Here is a 21,671-nt window from a genome sequence, read left to right as displayed (position 1 = left end):
GTGCCCGTCCTGGTCTGTGAGGTCTGTGGTCTAAGTCCTACCACCAGGGATATGTTATTTATAAGAACAGGGGAAAGAGAGAAAGAGAAAAGTAGAGGACACAGCATAAAATTAGCAAGGAAATTTTGAAGAATGAGGATCATTAGTCATTGATGCCAGCGGGGAAGTAGATGGGAATGAGGTCAAAATACATTGACGCACTAAGGTACCAGAAGGACAGAATGCTTTGATTTTTCCCAAAGGCCTTGCAGTAGGGAATATACCTGCATGGTTTGCACCATAAAGTCTGTCGGTCAAGCCCGAACAGTGCCCGACACTTCTTTGGAGTATTTGCATCTGTTAGCATAAGGTAAACACAAAAAAACACAACACAATGGTGGGTCGTGCTCAGTTGGATGTAAAATCTCGGCTACAGCTGACTCGTCTTCGCTATCACCTTGGCTCTCTGTGCCTGTCTTCCCTCACCAAGGACATGAAGGGAAAGGACTTCTATGCGCCAAAAGAAAAAATAATAAAATAAAATGATAAAACACAAAAAGAAAAAACAACAACCAGAAACCAAAAAACAACCAGGAAAAAATAAAAAAATAAAAACAGAGAGAGAAGAGGAGGGGGAGAAGGTGACGTTGTTTGTTTCTACCTAGGCCAGGCTCACGATGGATGTCACTGGGCCCCCATCCCGGGCGGTCGGGAAGAGGGGGCTGGCAGGCAACATTCCCTGGGAGGGGGCGCGCTGGGGTTTGCTGTCGCTGACCCGAGGAGGCACAAATGATGCTGTTTTACAGTGGCATTGTGGCTAGCAGCAGCGAGGAGGACAAGCACGTCCCTCACAGAGCAGTGTCCCGCGCCCTCCTGTCTCCTAAGATCCACACACAGAGCTACAAAGCAACAGGCCGGAGAAGGGGGGAAAGGACCGAATAGACCAGCTGCAAACCAGCACAGCGAATCTGGGAAATCTATACACACCTGCAAGGGCCGCACCAGTTATTCTGTTGATCAAGGCCAAAGCGCGCTCGGCATTTCTTAGGAGCGCTCAGGTCTGAATGAGTTCAAGAGAGAAGCGAGCAGAGGAGAAGGACGTGGGAGAGAGGGAGAGGGAGAGAAGAGAAAAGAGAGAGAGAGGGAGGGAGAGAGAGGGAAGGGGGGGAAGAGAAAGATACAAATAAGAAAAAAATAAAAATAAAAAAGGGAATAAATCAATGACCTGGTTACTAATTACAAAATATTGACTTTTGATTTTTAACTTTCTTTAATTAAAAAAAAAAAAGGTAAAAAAAAAATCACATTCTTATTCAACTCGTGAAATTAGCTGTTGCAAATAAAGCTGCAGTATCCCTTCTTTGAGGACTGTCTCTCCGATTTGTTTGAACTGATAAAGGGATGTTAGCTCCTCAAGAACTAGCTTTTAAATAATGTTTTTCTTCTTTTGGTTCTGCTTTTTCTTTTTTTTTCCTCTCAATTTGTTTTTCTTAAAGAAGAAAATAAAGCAAAGGAGGGAATTAAGTTTGTCACATGCTCTTTTCTTCTCAGAGTACAACAGTTTAAAAAGGAAAAAAACAAAAAACAAAAAACTACAAATAAAACCAGAACAAAACAAAACGAAACAGAAAGAAAGAAAGAAAAGGGGTTGTGGTACTGGGATATTGCAGCTTTTGGAATGTTCATCTTTTCTTTAAATCTATTTTCATTAATATTAAGAGAGGAACAGATAAAGGTCAATAGGCTGTGTGAATGAGCTGTTAGGAGTTAGTTAGAAGCTCACAGCGGCATTTAAGCAGGTACAATCAGTGAAATGCTAGTGGATTTGCAAGTTATGAGCAGAAAAGTGAAAGAAGAAAAAAAACGAAAATAAAAAAAAAGCAAAGGAAAAAAATAATCATACTGCGGATGCATGCTTGCGTGAGAAAACTTAGTGGGAGCGATGAAAAAATGCCATTAGATTAAGGAGGTTTATTACTGAATTCCTTCCATTTTGTTGTTGTTGGTTTTTTTTTTTTAAACCAGTCTCTTTGAAAGAAATACTGCATATTCAATTTGCACAGTTAGTTCAACTCTAAATCACTGTCATCATGGCTTAAACAACTGTTACGGGAAAAATAAATAAACAAAGCAGAAGTTAAATTAAATTCAAAAAAAAAAAAAAACAACAAAAGCAAAAAAAAAAATCTACTGAAACATACGAAATCATGTAGATGGTCATTTTAAAGAATGTTCAAAGGTCATACGTGTTTTCATGTTAATAAAACTATAATGGCAAGAAAAATTAAAAAACAGTTTATCAACTATTTTAATGACTCAAAATGACATTAGCACCTGTAATCGGAGGAAGTGAAAGGCAAGGATTTAGGAAACATTCGCTGTGTTCTGAAAAAAAAGAACAAATTATACAAAGCCTTCACAATGTTTTTGTCGTTGTTTGTAAAAGCCTGGCCTTCTCGAAGGGCCCTCTGAGATTGCCTATGCAGTATTTCTAATTTCTTCTAGAGAATGACAAACCTCCTTAATTTAAATCGGGTGCAATAGACCACTGTAAAGGCATGCATCAGAACATTCAGGAACAGCCCAGTTAACATCAAACACTCGCACACACCCCCTCTGCTCCCCTAGCCCCCTCCTCATCCTTACTCAGACACATACAAAATAAGCAGACTGTATAAATCCCCGTCTAGGCATGCCTACCGCTCTCCGCTTACAGGCTCTGCAGTTATTTAAAAACACATTCCACTAGACTTACAATGTGCTTTTCATGCAACAATGAATGTTACTAGCTTTAAAAGGGCAGTCATGAAGCAATTAATTAAAATGCATAAACAAAAAGGCTCGCTAAGATGGGTTCCCCCCGCCCCACAACATCCTGGCCTTGAATTTCTCCTGCCTCCCCCAGATAGAAGCCTGACATAAAAGAGTGGTCCTCAGAATACAGCTCCCTTCCTCTATCCTGCTTATTCTAACTTACCATTGGTCTCCCCGGGCTGCTTGTCCCTTTTCCTCTTCTTCTTTTTCCCCTAGATAAACAGATGAAACACAGGGCATTATTTCAGGAAACAGATGGGAGGACGACAACGTCTGGGCTCACCTGGAGAGGAGGCGACAGGAGGAGGGACACCACCTGCCATCTCCAGCCACACCCACTCCTGAGTGTTTTCCAAACCCCGGTTCCCTTTAGTCCAGGTGCCCTTCGACTGTGGTCCAGCTAGAGGAACGCATGCCTAGCGGAAGAGATGGTATCAGTGGGGCAGAGAGGAAAACTTCTTTTCCTATACATCTGTGTCCACCCTCAAACCTGATCCAGAGCATCCATAAAAGGGGGAATGAGGCCTGGATGGGGAAAGATTCAGAGAGGTGTGGAGAGACAGGATTGGAAGTGGCCCAAGAGCCAAGGGACGAATGAGTGATTTTGAGATGGCCACGAGAACCCCTTGCCCCATGCAAATCTCTTTAGGCCAAAAGCTGCTCACTCGGAATCAAAAAATTAAGACTTAGTAGGGGATTTTCTTAGCACTGTAGCATGGGTCTTGATTTTAAAGTCAGAAGGGGAAAAAAAAAAAGCGAAATAAAACCAGAAACCATCTGAGCTCCTTTTCAAACTGCTGAGTGGACATCCATAAAGGAGAACATTTGGTCCTCACCATTTTCCACTTATGTAATGACTGTAATACTCCTAGTAATATGGACTTCCCTGTAGCTCAAACAGTAAAGAAACCGCCTGCGATGCAGGAGACTAGGGTTCGATCCCTGGGTTGGGAAGTTCCTCTGGAGAAGGGAATGGCAATCCACTCCAGTATTCTTGCCTGGAGAATTCCATGGACAAAGAAGCCTGGCAGGCTACAGTCCATGGGGTCGCAGAGAGTCGGACACGACTGAGCGACTAACACACGTTATACTACTAGTAATGACAGCTACCATTTACTGAGCACATGCTCTGTGCCAGACAAGGCTCTAGTGTGCTATGCCCAGTGACCCACTTATCCTCACACAATCCTATTTAACAAGCACGATCACCATCAGATTTTACAGATAAGGACGCTGAGATACAGGGGTGCATGCAGTTTCCTGAAATGACATAGCTATCAGATGATGCTGTCGACGGGAACCCAGGTGACCTCAGTTCCACAGCCCTTATCCACTAGACTACGCTGCCTTCATATTTACGGCCTTGTCCTCTGAGGAAGGCTCTTAATGGATTACGGGTCAAGCATTGCATGGAGTCATTCACATTCCCCACCTGACCCTCCCTGCTATCTTGACGGTCTGCCCACAGATGTGAATGTGCAATGGGATTGGGGATGAATTCTGCAGAGGTAACCACCTCCCCGCCTTATCTGAAACTAGTTTTCCCTCACCCCAATAGCTCTGGTCCCATCCACATGAATTAGCCGCCTGGTCTATATGAAATGTCACAAGCAAAATGTCATGTCTATTTGTTTCAGAATATCCAAACATCCTTTGCCTCGTGGTTGGCTTAGTTTGCGCTTCCCTAGTAGCTCAGCTGGTGAAGAATCTGTCTGCAATGCAGAAGACCCCCCTTCGATTCCTGGGTTGGAAAGATCCACTGGAAAAAGGATAGGCTCCCCACTCCAGTATTCTTGGGCTTCTCTGGTGGCTCAGCTGGTAAAGAATCTACCTGTAATGTGGGAGACCTGGGTTTGATCCCTGGGTTGGGAAGATCCCCTGGAGAAGGGAAAGGCTGCCCACTCCAGTATTCTGGCCTGGAGAATTCCATGGACTATATATTGTTCGTGGGGTCGCAAACAGTTGGACACAACTGAGTGACTTTCAGAAGTTCTCATGGTGTGTTGACATCAACTCAAGAAGAAACAAGAAAGAAAAGCCATAGGCAGAAAACCTGAGAACCCACGGCTCTGTGAGGGGGACGCCAAGGCAGGGATGCCTCAGAGTCTTAGATCTACATGAGGGCTGAGGGTCAAGAGTCCTAGAGAAAGCCTCTCAAATCTGGGGCCTGTGGCATCAGGGAAATCTGCCTGGGCCCTCATTGTTTCCACTAGAAACATGTTCCGTTCCTTGGCATACAACTTAAAAGAAGAAGCAAAGAAAGGAGTTTGTGTGCTTTCTCATGAGCCCCAGCTGCCCACCTTCATGCCTGTGCCTCTCCTACGCCAGGAGCAAAGCACTACCCGGCCATCCTGGAACAGCAGGAGGAGCCAGCTTCAGTTTATTTAGGAACCTGAAAGAAAACCTCAGCCAGGCACAGAAATGGTTCAGTTCCAGGCAGTGCGGCATCCATGGAGTCAAGGGCTTCCCAGTCATCTCCAATACAGGGCTCACCCATGTTCAATCTCCTGAAATATATTCTGAAAGGCAGGTGACAATTCCTTCACCCCTGGGAAGCCATCCATGTGGGATACAAAACTGAGATGTTCATGACTGAGGCAATGACCGTTCAGACTAAATGCTTCTAGAGGGCAGGGACTGTGTCAACTGGAAGAGGATATGAAGGAACGAATCAACATCATGAAGTGAATAGGGAGATGCCTTTCAAGGGAGGCGGCCCCCTTGTTATCTCTTTAAATGTAACAAAAGAAAGAAAAGGCCTCAAATATGATGGTGAGGGAGGGAAAAACTCACGATATGTAAATTACTGGGGATTTATCTCGTTGACTCAGTATAGAAGAGCTAAAAAGGAAGTAACTTCTATTACAATGTCACGGGTTAGACATCACTCTATGACTGAAATCTTTGCTTGTGTGTTCCAGAGTGTGCACCAAGTCCAACCCCCCAAATGTGACTGTTTTACTCAATTCTATTCAGCTAAGGTAGCGTATAAAGGCTTCTATCACCACTGGGCTAGAAAAGCAGGATCGTGCAAGAGGCATAAGGATATTAGTTCAGAAAACTTTTCCCAGAAGAACCTTCAGAACTTGACAACACCCAGAGTAATTTATAGAAGCTTCTATGTCAAATCAGTAAAAAAAAAAAATGCTAAATAGTTCCCACAACAATTCAATCTGTAAACAGTTTAATTATTGTTCTAGACCACTTCCTGAGATGAGAGAGGAAGTGAATGAGAGAAGAATGAAAGAATGAAAGAAGGAACAAATGGAGGGCTATGTGTGTTCAAAGCCACGTGCAATGAGCTGCTGATAAAGGAATCTGACAGTACCCCTTATGAGTGGGAAAGCTCCTATAGCCCCAAATCCAGATATTACCTCTAGACTTGATCTCAAGTCTTTTCAGGGGTTCCCCTATTATACCAAACCTCGTCCCAATGTAAAACCAAGCTAAAATCATTTCAAGTGTCTTGAGAACCTTCTGAAACCTAGAAAACACTTCTTAAGAAGCCTTGGGCAATATCTTGTCTTGAGTCCAGGAAGTCCACGGCTGTATTCTTCTGAAGCTCTCACAAAGCCAGCCCATACCTTTGTGGAGATATCACCCTACAGGACTCCAGGAGGCAGCACACACACAGACCACAGTGTGCATGGCACACGCTAAGGCTGTGCAGTGCACGCCTGCACAGCTGTACATGAAGGCTCTCGTCTGCCCCAAAATGTCTACTGGGGATAGGATACCTAGAGAGTAGCTGAATTCCTCTCTGTGGTACCATTCTAGATTCCTCAAAGAATTGGGTCTGTAGCAGGGAGAAGCTGGAGATGAACTCTAAGAACTTCTGACCCGAAACCAGGAGAGCAGCTGTCCTGAAATGAGATAGCTCTATGTGTGGGGAGCTGCAGGGCCTGCCTGCTGCTGGCAGTCTCCACCTCGAGGTCAGGTGAGGGTGAACAGCAAGCCTGTGGGAGAGCGTTAGCTTTCTTATCCTCTTCCTTTCAGCTCCAGAAGAAAGGCTCCTCCACCGCACACATGCTGAGGTCGAATGGAGAGGTCCCAAGCAGCTAAGAGCCTGCGCCTGACGGTCTGTGAGTGACGAGGGCTCTGTGAGGAGCCAGTGTGTCATTGGGAAGTACAAGCTATGACTCCTGTTTCGACTCCCGAGGAGGAATCTGTTCTATTGCTGAGTGAAGCGCGTGGGACCTGTGAGGAGACGGGTGGCTGTGGAGATGGAGACACAGGTGTCTCGGTCCTCCCCATCCACATGGCAAAGAGTAGAGAAGCACGCGTGTGTGTAAAGGTATGAGACTAAAGAGTGAAGACACTTGGAACAGCGGGGCAGTGGAAGCAGAAAACAGTCTTTGCCCAGGACCCACACATTCAATGCGGATGTCTTGTGCTTCCTGGTTAAGTTCTGAGAGAGCTCTGATTTAACTCAAACCCCACAATACTGTGCTGACAGTAAGCTCACAAACAGCACTAACTGAATAGATCTCAACTCTCATACACAGAGAGCTTCCCCACCACAGGTGAAGGCCAGAGGAGAGCTCGGTCAGGGAGCACGGATGGTAGAAGAATCATCCATGGCTCAGTACCATCAACAAGAAACAGGAGGAGATGCCTGCTGCCAGCGTTAAGACAGGTTCTGTTTGCCCCCAAAGAGTGGATGGTAAAAATCACTTCATGAAACTAAATGCCAGGTAATGAAGTACGAAGCAAAATAAGAGACATTTCATCCATTAGAGAGGCGAATGAGCCCAGAACTTGAGTTCCTGGGCCAAAAACCAGAGTAAGAAAGAATGGTGAGGTGACAGAAGACAGCCAGTTCATGGGAGGAAAAGAATCCAGAGTGTTACAAGCACTGTGATTAGTAAAGACAACAACCCCTACAGTGTTTTCTAAAAAGAAGGAGAGGGGATTAGGCAAATCCCAGAGCCAACAAAAAGCTGAGGGACACACACATCACCCAACACACACACCTCCCTGTGTCACTTCATCCATTCTGCCAAAAGATGGCTTCTACTGCCTACTTACACTCAGAGATATTCCCATCATGCCTCTCTCAAGGGGCACTAGGCTTCCAACTTCTACTGTACCACATCCTAAACCAACAGTTTTTTTCCCTCTTAAGGGTGAAGGCCCTGCTAGAACAGCTGTGAAGAAGTAAATGCTCTCCTTCCAGCTGGCATCACTGCTGAGAAACACACAGGCCTCACTGGGTGTATTCTAGAGCCATGTCTCTTCAAAGATGTGGACAAGAAGGTATGAACAGCCCTAACCTGGCCCCACAGGTCCCCTGAGCTGGAACACCAGCCCCCTTCCTCCTCCTTGAAGAACTATCCCATGTTGATAGAGCCCTGCAGGAGGCTAAGACAGAATCCTCCAGTCTGGTGCTGAGGTAAGGTGCTAACAGTCACAGCTGGGCAGACTGAGTGGTACTGAAGCCCGATTCAGGTTGGCAGGTTGCATTTCCTTTGTCCAGATGGACATCCACCACATCTCTACAGCATCTAGTCCCGAGAAAAAGGAGCCACCTACATAGTTATCCCGTGCAGACCAGCCGGGGTACAGCTGCATGTGAAGCTGTCGCTCCTTCCGGGCCAGCTCATAGTACTTTGCTTGCTCTTCTCGGGAAAGTGCGTGCCACTGGAGGGGACAGGGTGAGAGAGAGAGACACGCAGAAACGTCACAAACCACACTGTGGCTGGGGGACGGACAGCGCTTCTGTCGCAAATGGTGTCATCTGAAGATGCCTATGGTCTGCAGAGGCCTGGCACTAACAGGAGGGCCCAGACCAAACCTGACTTGTCGTCTATGATGTTTGAGTCTTTGCTCTCTGCAGGTGGAGAAGACCAGGGTATGGCTGTTGTGAACATCATTCGAAGGCAGAGTTACTGCTTCCAACTCCACAAAGACCATGGAAGGAGTCAGAGTATGGCTCAAGGGAAAGGATGCTCCAAACCAATGAGGACAGGGACATGTCACTCCACCCACCATGTCCTATTCTGGCCCTCTTCTCCCAGCAGGTACACCACTTACCCTCCGGCCCAGGATCTGGTTGATGGCTGCACTTTCTTTCAACGTGCACTCAGCTACAACCTTTGCTCTCATTTCCTTCATATACAACATGAATGCATTAAGAGGCTTCTTTATGTGGGGCTTCTTCTTTTCTTCTTCCTTTTTGGAGTCCTGATGCTTTCTGGATAGGGACAAAACAGACAGACGCAACCCCATGAACAACCCGATGAACAACCCTGAGGTCAGCTTCCTCCACAGCAGAAAGCCCACCTCCTTGCCTGCTCAACGCCCTAAGCGATTCAGAAGGAGAAGCACACTTCTACTGGGTCTTCTCCATCCTGGGAAATGCAACAAAAACAGCCTGGGGGGTGGGGGATGAGGGAGATCTTGTCATCACTTCCTCAAGGTTTCAGTTCAGTTCAGTCGCTCAGTTGTGTCCGACTCTTCGCAACCCCATGAACCGCAGCATGCTAGGCCTCCCTGTCCATCACCAACTCCCAAAGTTTACCCAAACTCATGTCCATTGAGTCAGTGATGCCATCCAGCCACCTCATCCTCTGTCGTCCCCTTCTCCTCCTGCCCCCAATCCCTCCCAGCATCAGAGTCTTTTCAAATGAGTCAGCTCTTCGCATGAGGTGGCCAAAGTATTGGAGTTTCAGCTTCAACATCAGTCCTTCCAATGAACACCCAGGACTGATTTCCTTTAGGATGGACTGGTTGGATCTCCTTGCAGCCCAAGGGACTCTCAAGGTTTAGAAACACAAAATTTCCCCGAGGGAAAAGCACATTGTGACCGTTTCCACCTCAGCCAGTGTCTCTCTCGGGATCAGGGATGGTAGGTGCATGTGCGCTCAGTCGTGTCTGACTCTTTGTGACCCCAAGGACTGTAGCCCACCAGTCTTCTCTGTCAATGGGATTTCCCAGGCAAGAATACTGGACTGGGTTGCCATTTTCTCCTCCAAGGAACCTTCTCAGCCCAGGGATCGAACCTGAGTCTCCTGCGTCTCCTCCACTGGCAGGCAGAAGTGCTTGCAAATCCCAGTCCCTCCAAGAAAAGAGCTGTGTTCTCCCCCACAGTGGGCACATGCCTCCCTCTCTGTAAGGCAGGTGCTTACTGAAGTCTGACCAACCTCGGGCAGGGCCACCACCCAGGCACCACGGGCTAAACGCACGGAGAAGGAGAAGAAGAGGACACTTACGCGCTGTGGAGTGAGCCGACTTCACTCTGAGAGGATTCCTGTTTGACAGTCGGCGTGACTATGGCCGGGTGGGGAATGCCGGTCGTGTGTAGAGTGTGATGTGGTGGGACCATATGGGGAGGGAACCTAGAAGACAGAAAGCTGTGTAAATCGTCAGAATCAAAATGAATGAATGGGGAGGGATGTGTACACACAATTAAAAGAGAAAAAAAAAGAAAGAAACAGCACGTAACACTCACATGAAAGCAACCCAAGGCATATGAAACCTGTCAGCATTAATTAGTGATAAATTAAACATAATGATTCTCGTAATGTCATTAAAGCCAATCTTCCCCTTCATTATTGCTACTGACACGAGACATTACGATTGCTAACATCTTCAGCAAAAGGCACGTTCAGCCGGTATACTTGGACGACAAAGTAGGCTTGGACTACTTGCTGGAGATCACAAGTCCACTGGTTTGGGAGGACACTGTTAGTGGCATCTAAGACTATTTCTTAAGTCCTAATCAGCACTAGAATGAAAGATGAAATCTTTTGTTGCATATTGACAGCTAAATAAAATATTAACGCGGCTGAAGTATACATACATTTTTTGACAATGCCACGCATGCCTCATTAGTCCTCATTCTGTTGATGGGAATGCAATAAAATTTTTATTTCTCTTTTGCTGCTGTGGTCCCATCGTTTTGACAGTAATGGGAGAGTGAAGCAGAAAGATGGGGGGAATCCAAATCACTGCCATCTGGTTCCCAACATACGTCACAGATGTTTTAAATAACTTTGTATCAGAGATGGCCCCAAAAGAGCATTTTACACAGACAACCCCCCTGAGTGAAGCTTTGAATTCTGGGATTTGTATATCCTCTCCCACTCTAAAATTCTAGGGTTCCTAAATTACTTTTACTTAAAATACTGCCTATGCATTAGAAGATCTTACAAAGGATGATCAGAATTATTAATAAAGAAAAGAAGAGTCTGTGTTTTTCCTCTAATACTGTTTACTTTCAGGCATGTTATTTTGGACATGGTTTAAGCCATAAATTGGCATTTCTCAACCATGCAAACTAGCCAGAACATTCAGAGCTAATTTTAAAATGCTCTTGGTTCATCTCCAAACTGACAACAGGATGCAACCCATGCTGCTGCTGCTGCTAAGTCACTTCAGTCGTGTCCGACTCTGTGCGACCCCATAGACAGCAGCCCACCAGGCTCCCCTGTCCCTGGGATTCTCCAGGCAAGAACACTGGAGTGGGTTGCCATTTCCTTCTCCAATGCGTGAAAGTGAAGTCACTCAGTCGTGCCTGACTCTTAGCGACCCCATGGACTGCAGCCTACCAGGCTCCTCTGTCCATGGGATTTTCCAGGCAAGAGTACTGGAGTGGGGTGCCATTGCCTTCTCTGGATGCAACCTATAGCTCTCGTCTTTTCTGATACACTTGGAGTCACAATTTGTTCTTGGTTAGAAGAACCACCCTCTTAAAGGAATATACATTACTGTAGAGAAAGGTGGAATAAGGGATTACAAGGGGTGATTCCCCCAAAGAAAACAAAAGGGCAGCCCCCAGGTTCTGCCCTGACAAGATCAGGCAAGTTTAGGTGAAGGGGGAACCCAGATCAAGGAACTGCTGCTTTCAGCTAAGTCCAAACCATGACCACCCCACACACCAACCAGGGAAGGACCACCTGCTCTTTAGGAAGTCAATTATGCTGGTCACTGGAGGTGCTAATGAGACTTTATTGTGACAGTTAGTTCACAAGGATCCTGTACTTATTTACAAGGTTCTTTTCCTATGTGGACTGGAAATCTAAGTAGTTTTCATTTTACCAAAAGAATGCAGCAAATGTTCATCAGAAGAAAGATGAAAAATTAAAGTCCTAACTGACTCCGCACAGATCAACAGAGAAACTACCAATAAATAATGCAGATTTTTGAAGAGGGCCCAAAATCACAGTGGACATTTGACTTGGAAATTCTACCCTGATGTGGCTTTCTCCCATAGCTGCCTTGACAAATTTACCAAAGTTTGGTAACAATAGCATGATTTTTTAAATAAGAGTCATGCGAGTTCTTTTAGGGTGTCAAGAAAAAGAAAAAAAAAAGAAAAGAAAAACCCTGAGAGAGAGAGAGACTGAGAAAAAAAAAGTAACTTCCATCCCCATCCCCACTCCCCCAACAAAAAATAAAGAACAAAGCCTGGGAGGTACTTGGGCTCCCAAGTTACACCCTGTTCCTTCCCAGAGTTTGAAGGCCTCTGAGAAAACGTAAGTTAAGAACATGTGTTCTTCGAAGCCCTTGGGTGAAGCAGTGGGTGGAGTGGCAGCTTTTACTGTGAATTTTAAAGGCTTGACATTCCTCAAATTCATATGTTCCCTTCCTGCTGACTGAGAATATGTGTACAGACAGAGAGAGAGAGAAGGGGGAGAGAGAAAAAACACTCTGTGTGTATGTGTGTGTGTGTGTGTGTACACCAAACACCACAGTTAGACACCAGAATTTGAGTACATTCTGGGGTGGGGAAACATTTCTAGTGTAGCCATGAAGACCAAATACTTCCAAGTTCACATACCTACACCCATATTCCTATACCTGAGAAATGTATGACAGAGAAAGGGACTCGTGTGTGTGTGTGTGTGTGTGTGTGTGTATGGGCTATACTCATACTTTCACGTAAGAAATTCCTTTCTGCAGACAACTATTTCGTGCAATGCAATAAACACCCTAAAAATTCTAAGCAGCTCATTATATCCCCCCGTCTGCTTTCATGGCTCCAAGCCAGAATATAATGATGAACCTTAACTTGTTAAGGACAACTAATTTTTGTTTCTGGCTGTCTCAGGGGCTTCTGCCTTCCCCACTCGCGCTTTCCTTCACTGTTGACACGTTTCTGTTAACTGGATGTCATCTGCCGGCCTTGATTTTATGCACAAGCAGTGGGATGCATTTTCCTGTGCAACAAGCCTGCTTTGAGCTGCATTAGGTTTGTCATTATTCTCTCATTTCCCCCCTTGCACTTGTAACATTTCATCTCTTCCTGCCTTATTTTTTGTGAGCCACGGTGCACCCACATTATGGTTTATACATGATCTCGCTCCCTTTGAAGCCGGCAGATTTCAGAGCCCGCTCTCGTCAGGAGAAGAGCCTTGCGCCAATTTAGCAGGCTGAGGGCCCGGAGCTCCAACATCTCAATCTAAAGGGGGTCACAGGGTGGCACAAGTGAGTGTCAGCAAGAGCTGTTTAATTGCCAATCTAGGCTTCTCCATGGTGTTTAAAGTATAATGACCCATCACTTAATTCTGAGAAGCCCTGGCCCCGCTGCTGAAGAGAATGAATATCAAAGGGTGTTCTGGAACAGGGCAAGCTGCCTACATTCCCTATAACTGCCATAAGTATAATAGACCCACACTTCTGTCGCCCCATTACCACAATAATGTATTTAATTTGCTGTATACGCTTTTTAACTAGCTACCTTTCATAAGGCCTACCTGGGGAATCGGCCGCCTACCCCCCGCACCTCGAGCCCCCTAACCTTCCCTCCCACCGTTCCCTTCCTCTCCTCCACCCCCTGCCCACCTAGAAATCATCGGCTAACCTCCTAATGATAATTCAATCGATAAGCTTAACCTCAATCCCTATCCTACGATTACTGCACCGCTTTGAACCTCTGGAATGCACCGAGGAAACAAACACGAAAAACAATCCGGTGCATTGGAGAAATGCTGGTTCAGAGGAGGCAAGCCGTGAGTCCAAGGTGCTCAGAAGCAGTTCTCCTCCTGGGAGACTCTCTATTCGTTCCCAGGCTTTGCGAGGTTGTGGTGACATTATTTAATGAGAATAACCTTCCTCTTCTTGCTAGAGAAGAGGACACACAAGCATTTTCCCGCCTAACCGATACTGGTGTGGATTTAGAAATTGACATGATTTATCACAGGTGGGAAACAGATCTTTACGGCTGCACAATACCCATGGCATGATGACAAACGTTAGAGATGCTACAATTTATGCTTCTTCATGAGTGTGGTTCTCTCTCCTCCACCAAAATCACTGTTTCATAAGTAGGAAAAGAGGCATCGTGGCCCGTCTTTCCAACCCTTCCTTTGGTCTAGGGTCCTCACGCTGGCTACAGAGATTGGGGAAGGAGGCTGGGAGATGGCATCCCTGCCATGTAAATGCATGCTAATTTAATTAGGTGCCATCCTCAAAATGGATTTGTTGTTGCAGCCCATCAGGAAAGTCTAAACCTCCACCGATTTAATTAACTTGACTGAAAATCAGATGAACAGAAAATAAAACTATCATTAGGAGCAATTAGTGACTACTTAAACATACTGCTGCCAACCAGTTTGTAAATAAACTAGCAGTCACTGAAAAATTAGCCAGAATTACTTAGAAAGGGGGGGAAAGGAGAATATGGGGATTAAAAAGATCTAGGTACACACATGCGGGTATTTGTGTATATGTGTTCTATATACATTATATGCTTAAAGATATGTGAATGTATACATAGTCAAAGTGAAGTCGCTCAGTCGTGTCCGACTCTTTGCGACCCCATGGACTGTAGCCTACCAGGCTACAGGTTACCAGGCTACGGAGGTCCATGGGGTTTTCCAGGCAAGAATACTGGAATGGGCTGCCATTTCCTTCTCCAGGGCATCTTCCCGACCCAGGGATCAAACCCAGGTCTCCCACAATGCAAGCAGATGCTTTACCCTCTGAGCCACCAGGGAGGATTTTTTTTAAACTTCAAAAAATTTAGAGCTGCAAAGGCCAACATGGTCTCCATCAGCCACATATGGCTACTGTGTACTTGAAATGTGTCCAGGCCAAATTGAAAAGTGTTTTAAGTGTGAAATATACATCAGATTCCAAAACTAAGTACACAAAAAGTTAAGAACTCATTAATAGTTGCTTTACAGTGATAATGTGTCGGAATGATATTTTGACTAATTAGGTTGAATAAAATCAATCATTAAAAATAATTTTGTCTAAGTTTTCTTTTCTCTTCTTTTAAAAAATATGGATACTAGAAAACTTAAAATTCCCTTTGTATATTCCCTACATATAAGGCTCACCTTCCATTTCTACTGGACACTGCTACTTTAGACACAGATATGTTTGGGTAGGGGAGGAGGTGGGCGGGAGGGGAATGCTCTTTTTTGTTTATGTTTAAGAGCCTGGAGCTTTGAAAAGACCAATAACCCTCCCTCAAATTCTTTGTATATACAATAATAAACTTACCTACACCCTTTCCTTTCTTCCCTGGTTTAGGGCAACAGAGAAATAACACTTTAAAAAGCTCCCCATGTCCTAATTATTTTTTCCTGCCTTCTTAAGTTCTTAAAAATACTGACTCAGAAATTCAACCTTAAAATTCTGGCATCACACACCTGGGAAGTTAAGTTCAGAGCAATTTTTTCAGTATTTTGTAGGAGAAAAGCCTAACACTCTATGGGTCTTACATCCTTAGACCTACACGTAGCAGACATGCCCGGATGGTCTGGGAGCATCCAGAGAACTTTCTGAAAAGTGACTCATGGCTGTGGTTGAAGGTGCTGGGTCTTGGAACTCACCTGGACATGGAAGCGTTGACAGTCAGAGCTGTGGGGTAGGGGTGACGGAATCCTCCTGTCGTGATGGGGTACACGGGCTGACCTTGCCTACAAAGAGCGGGGTACACGGTGAGAACGTGCAAACGAGGGTGGGGGTGGGGAAAAGGAAAAGAAGAAAAAGGAAAAGTTCTCTCGGCACAGTAAGCTTTATTCTCATTTGATCAGAACAAAAATCTTGGGGATTGTACAGGAAGGATCAAAGGGAAGAAACACAGAACAATTTGAATGCCATAAATCTGATAGGAATGGCTAATTAAATTTTATAACCTTTGCTTATGTCAATAGAGACCCTCTCCCCAAGCTGAAAGTGGGTGTTTTGCTGTAATAATTAAGGGCGAAGTCTCGCCTGCTTTAATGGAGCCGTCACACTAATTGAGGGCTACACATCCAAAGGAAAACAATAATGAATGTAAATTTATACCAAAATAAAGTACAGTGAATCAAAGGACTTCAGTTGCGCTTTGGGCCTCTTTCGGTATTTAGATCTCGGTGAGAAAACATTAAATTAACAGAGCTTAATTTGTAGCCTTTTGTCAAATTAACAAGTGTTGACAAGAGTTACCGGGGGGAGAATCCCCAAGAAGAATTGTGGGTAACCAATAGACAATCACACCTCATTACAATAATTAAAAAATACAGCAACATGCAAAATAGCATCCTCATGAAAGACACACAACTCCTCCTGACAGAGGGTTGTCTGAGTTGGCTATTCCTTTTTATCTAGCCTTCAAATATCTCCCCATCAGCTGAATGGGGCAACTGATGACTGAGGACTAGTGGAGGCATGGCCCCACCCACTGAAGAAGAAGAAATAGGACACACACTCCTATCCACATCTACCCTTCCTAATAAAGTTCAGGAGCAAAAAATGAACTGAAACTACACCTGGGTTGGTATTTAGTACAGCTACTGTGTAATACAAGGGTTTTTTTTCCTTAAAAAAAAAAAAAAGAAAAGAAATTGTAGAATATGCTGAGCTGGAGAAATCAAGGTGGAACTGGGGAGAAGAGGTGAACCACTTTGAAACTGTATCTTCTTTAAGGTCATGAAAGGTTAACTTCCCCAAGACCCAAACTTGAGAGTTTTTCCAGGATTTATTCCTGATAGGATTCAACAAATTGTCCTGTGTTTTTTAAATAGTAGAGATCACTGATAAACATGGAGAAAGATATATACAAAAGCACTCCATCATAAATCACGTATTACATGCACGCACACAAATACAGACACAGTATGCTCATACATTAAAGGACCCTCTGCTCTGATTTTAAAATACATGTCAAAGTTGTCAAGGAAAGGTTAATGGGTGGTGCTATAAAAGCAAGACTAGGTGATAGGAAGACAAACTGTAAAAGCAGTTTGATGATGTGGAGCGCTGCCAGGACCTAGGGCTAATACTCAGGAAGGCCCTGTACCCTGCAGTGAGGATTCCAACGACCCCACACTCCCTCCCCTCAGAGTTTGGTGAGCCACTTAACACGTAAAGACTCTCAGAGAGAGATGCTGGTTGGAGAACGTGGAACTTCTCAACAGACGCAAATTTCCACTGTGGCTGTCAAGCTTGGGAATGATGGCTGGGGTGGGGGGTGGGGTTGTGACCCTCTGACTCCCACTCCCGGATTTCAAAACTAACCCACTCCTCTGCTGCCTCAGTCCAATGACAGGACTCCAGTTTGGGCTGCCACCTGAAGAGGCATGATAGGCTTCACAGGAGAGAAACCCTCAGTCTCCTGCAATTCCCAAAGTACCTTAAGGATATCTATGTTCCCAGAGAAGAATCTACAGCCTTTGGTGACCATGGGTTAAGAATGCTGAATATCAAGAGCTTTTCTCTTATATCATCCATCTGAATGGCTACTGACTTGCCTGCTTTTCCACTGGGCAGATCAGCAAGCATCTTCCCCACGACTCCCCACCCATGGCCCTCCCTCCCCTCTCATGTCTTCTAAAGACACACACACACACACACACAGAATAAATAATAAGCATGCCCATGTAAGAAACAAAAAGGAAATTAAAAAATGGAACTCCTTACTGTGGTACTAACCATCCTAGCGGATGGGGGATTTGTCCTACGGTGCCAGGTGACAGTGGGTAGTATGGAGATATATCTGGAGGGTGCGGAGGCCGTGGGATTCCTGGAAGAAGAAGCCACAGTTTAGGTGCAAGAGAAAGAGAGAAGTGAAGAGAAACCATCAAGTGATGGGAACAGGGAGAGGATAAAGAGAGATATCACCTCTGTAATCCTAGCATGAGCGGTTTTCCATGAGCCTGATCCTAAGACTTGTCGGTAAGTTTCATCTCATTATCCCTCTGCACCAGCTTGAAAAATTCATCTTCTTCTAGATGGATCACACACTGGCTAAACACATACAGACTTAGAAAATGCCAGCTTGAATATTTCTGCCTCATGGGATCGGTGTGATTATTTGAATTGGGGAAAAAAAAACCTAAAGGGGCTGGCACATAGTAGGGGATCGAGTAATATTAGATCCCTTTATCCCCAGAGCTTGTCCTTTTCTTCTCTTTAATTCTAATGACTTTCCTGCATCAGAGTTACTCCTCTGGTTTCTAACATACTTTTGGAGTTAGGGCTTTTAGAAAGGTTACTTCTTTCTAAAAAGGAAATCAGCTTCTAAAAATTAACATCTAAAAAACTTGTGCTAAGTCACTTCAATCGTGTCTGACTTTGTGACCCTGTGGACTGTGGCCCACCAGGCTCCTCTGTCCATGGGACTTTCCAGGCAAGTGGAAGTCCAGGGTGGGTTGCCATTTCCCTCTTCCAGGGGATCTTCCCAACCCAGGGATCGAACCAGTGTCTCTTACATTTCCTGCATTAGCAGGCAGGTTCTTTACCACTGTTTAAATCTGTCGAACTCTGCCTTGAAGATGAGCTGTAGGAGAAACTCAACCAATGCCTCGACACCTTATCCAAGGAAGAATCTGAGCTGACCAGACCAGGAGATGCTGGAGGTCTGGTACATTTGGCTCTAGAACCTGGCCTTCTAGAGGACAGAGACCACTGCGGACGGGGTACTGCTGGACCATGGGGCTGAGGAGTGAGCTCTGAAGATCCATGCACCACACACCCATTAGTTCCATAGGCACATATACTGCAATGGAGAAATCCTTGGTTTCTTAGCAATCAAGAGGGCTGGGAACAATTCAGGCCCAGAGCAGTAGACCTACACCGCTCAAGTGGAAAGCAAAACGAACAATTCCTCAGAATTAAAACAGGACGGAAGGGAATGAGCTGTGTGTTCGCAGATGAAAACTATTTCATTTTTTTAAAATTCGTTCAGGAAGCTTTTAATCTGTAAATTAAGCCTCCCTGGGTGACATTTTCATGCAGACACTGCTTTCTCTCTGTTACAAAAACCAAACAGATTAGCTGGGCCTGGACCCTACACCAAGCCACTCGCACACTTGAAAGAATGTTCGCAGAGGGAAAGTAAACAGTCCGCAGACGTTAATCATATGTTTTACGATAACCATTTAAAAGCTATTCCCTGTCCTACCATTATTTAAATGAGACGTTGAAACTGCCATTCACTCGTGGAGCCTGGGGCCGGCTGGCGGCCTCCTCCAGCCATCCCAGCGCCAGGCTCGGTCCCCCACGAGCACAAAGGGGGCTCAGAGGCTGCTGAAAACCAGCTAATGTGTGGCTTCTTTCAGGGGCAGCAAAGACGGCCTGAACAGGCAGTCTACCTCGGCCCAGCATCCAACAATTCCTTCCGACCAAGTGACATGGAATAGCCATTCTGAATTCATCCTGCTAATTAACCAGCTGAGAAGAGAAACCAACGCCAGCAAGTGCATCGCCTGGCCGGAAAGAGACTGGCCTTAGCTGTTCTCCCAAGACGACCCCAATTTGTTTTAAATCTTGTTTCAGGGGAGCTACAAGTAACCTCGCCTTCTTCCTCTCCCCACTTTTGGGAAAAGGCACTTGGATGGAAAGGAGAGGACAAGTATAAAAGCTGGAGTCATGTGGCATCTTCTGCCTGAGACCCTAACGGCTGTTCCTTGATGCAATGAGGAAATCATCTTGGACTTGGGTTTTCCTGTCTGTAAAATGGGCTTGAGAATAAAGACTCAGGATATTACAGGGGAGGAAGAGCCCAAATACATCAGCAAAGAGAATGCAGAACCCAGTGATGTGATCTCTCAAGGGTGCACTAAGTCATTGCCAAGGGACTATGGTCCCTTAGCCACCAAGGGAGCTGGGGCTTCAGGGAACCATGCTGTTAGGGCTCTTAGACTCCCATGGAGCTGAGGAGGAGTCCATGAGATGCCTCCAAAACCATTACTGCCTCCGCGTCTGTCTGAGATTCTTGGAGTTATAAGCCACTCCTGAGAATAGCCACCCCTGAGAACAGAACTCATAGCAAGGTTCCCAAGAGAGCCCCTCAGGGGTACCTGGAGCTCTGGAGAGAACTGAGCACTGAAAATGGACTTCTCCAAAGGGGAGGTGAGATCCACTCCCTCACCAGGCTCTGGTTTCCCGAAAGAGGTTCCCGGCCAACACGTGGGAGAGGAAGAGGGGCCCCTCCACTGCTGCCCCCAGCCCAAGTCCCCAAACCACCCCCCGCAACGCAGCAGGTCCTCCGGTGGTCCCGGGACAGCACACCTTCTCTGCACCCAAGCACGTGTCCTACCTGTTTTGGGGTCTACGTCAGCTGGTAAGTGTGGAGGTGGGTTTCCCGGCGTGAAGTGTTCATTGCTGTACGTGATAAGAGGCGTGAGAGGGTGGACATGATGCGGGTGCTGCACAACCGGCACTTTGTTCGACTGCAAAGAGGGAAAGACACAGTCAGGCCGGCTCCGGCAGCCCAGGAGCCCGACCCGGGCAGCCCCACCCACACCCTCCCACCTGGATTAATAAGCACAGAAGGGGACACAGTCAGGCTGGCTCCGGCGGCCCAGGAGCCCGACCCGGGCAGGCCCGCCCACACCCTCCCACCTGGATTAATAAGCACAGAAGGGGACACAGTCAGGCTGGCTCCGGCGGCCCAGGAGCCCGACCTGGGCAGCCCTGACCACACCCTCCCACCTGGATTCCCTAAGTGCAGTCAACGCTGCCTGGCCCTGGTCCCTGTACTAAAATAGCAGAGGGTGATAATTCAGCTCTCTGGGAAGGTGTGCCTTGGTCTTTACACCCCCACCCCACCCCCACCACTGAGCCTGGCTTTTAAAATACCTTCTCCACCACCACCCTGTCACAGAGCCCAAGAATCTGCACTTTTCCCATCAGCAGGTAAATCTGAAGTGATGGCTTTAATCCCCCAGGCCTACTGTGCTTCTGCAGGTGGTGGTCTCTCCCACCCCAGGGCCCCACGGGAGGAAGGCAGGCTTCACGGGAGAAGGCTTCCGTTATAAGAAACTGGAAGGGCCCTAATCCCAGCCACCTCATCCAGCACCCCAGGCTCTGAACCTCTCCCGGCTCCTTAGAACCACTGGGCAAGCTACAATCCTTCACAGGCAGCGAGGATGAAAAGCCTCTCTCTGGTCAGGTTGGGAGTGTGAACTTTACCAGAAAGCTCTAAACTGCCAGGCGAGCACCTGCATATTTTATGCAGATTACAGCAGCCTGGATTCATTATGAGAATCTCATTAGGAAGTCACAGGGAATGCTAACAAATTAACTGGATGATGATGAATTGAGCTAATAAAGGGTATGTACACATTTTAGAAACAGGCAGTTCTGGAAAACAACATACAGGCAATTTTTATGTTTGGGAAGTGTTGACAGGTTAAGAGGAGGAGGATTAAAAAAGAAAAGAAAAGCATCTTAAAGATTTTTCTAGTTGCAATGATCAGACCTGCCCAAATTATTCTCCATTCCTTCCCCTACCCTACTCTCAACCATCCCTCCCCCTCCCCATGCGATGCTGTAACTTAGCCCAGCAAGATCACAAAGAAAAAATTAAGCTGAAACAAGCGAACTACTGGGCCATTTACCGAGAGTAATCCAATTGCAAAAAACCCTATTCCCAATAGAGGATTTTCACTAAAATCCTACAACAGGGACATTTAACCAGATTAGGTACCAGCGAAGAT

General features: G+C 46.0%; 1 protein-coding gene across 39 annotated transcripts in view; it reads right to left on the bottom strand.

Annotated features, from left to right (window-relative positions):
• TCF7L2 (transcription factor 7 like 2) overlaps positions 1-21,671 on the bottom strand; it is a 202,379-nt gene that overhangs the window by 6,716 nt on the left and 173,992 nt on the right. For 10 of the 39 annotated variants that reach the window (XM_044934959.2, XM_044934960.2, XM_044934965.2 and 7 more), the window contains 9 exons: positions 20,270-20,402; positions 17,650-17,752; positions 15,576-15,662; positions 10,005-10,145; positions 8,827-8,986; positions 8,326-8,433; positions 2,957-3,005; positions 2,314-2,364; positions 967-1,039 (listed from right to left, as the gene is read on the bottom strand). In XM_044934959.2, the coding sequence (XP_044790894.1) occupies positions 967-1,039; positions 2,314-2,364; positions 2,957-3,005; positions 8,326-8,433; positions 8,827-8,986; positions 10,005-10,145; positions 15,576-15,662; positions 17,650-17,752; positions 20,270-20,402 (905 nt within the window). Of the gene's footprint in view, positions 1-263; positions 337-966; positions 1,040-2,313; positions 2,365-2,952; positions 3,006-8,325; positions 8,434-8,826; positions 8,987-10,004; positions 10,146-15,575; positions 15,663-17,649; positions 17,753-20,269; positions 20,403-21,671 lie in introns of all 39 variants that reach the window. The other 29 variants (XM_025274430.3, XM_044934974.2, XM_044934978.2 and 26 more) reach the window with 16 other exon arrangements.

This window comes from Bubalus bubalis, chromosome 23 (assembly GCF_019923935.1).
Source record: "Bubalus bubalis isolate 160015118507 breed Murrah chromosome 23, NDDB_SH_1, whole genome shotgun sequence".
NCBI lineage: Eukaryota > Metazoa > Chordata > Mammalia > Artiodactyla > Bovidae > Bubalus > Bubalus bubalis.
This window is presented reverse-complemented; position numbering and strand designations above follow the sequence as displayed.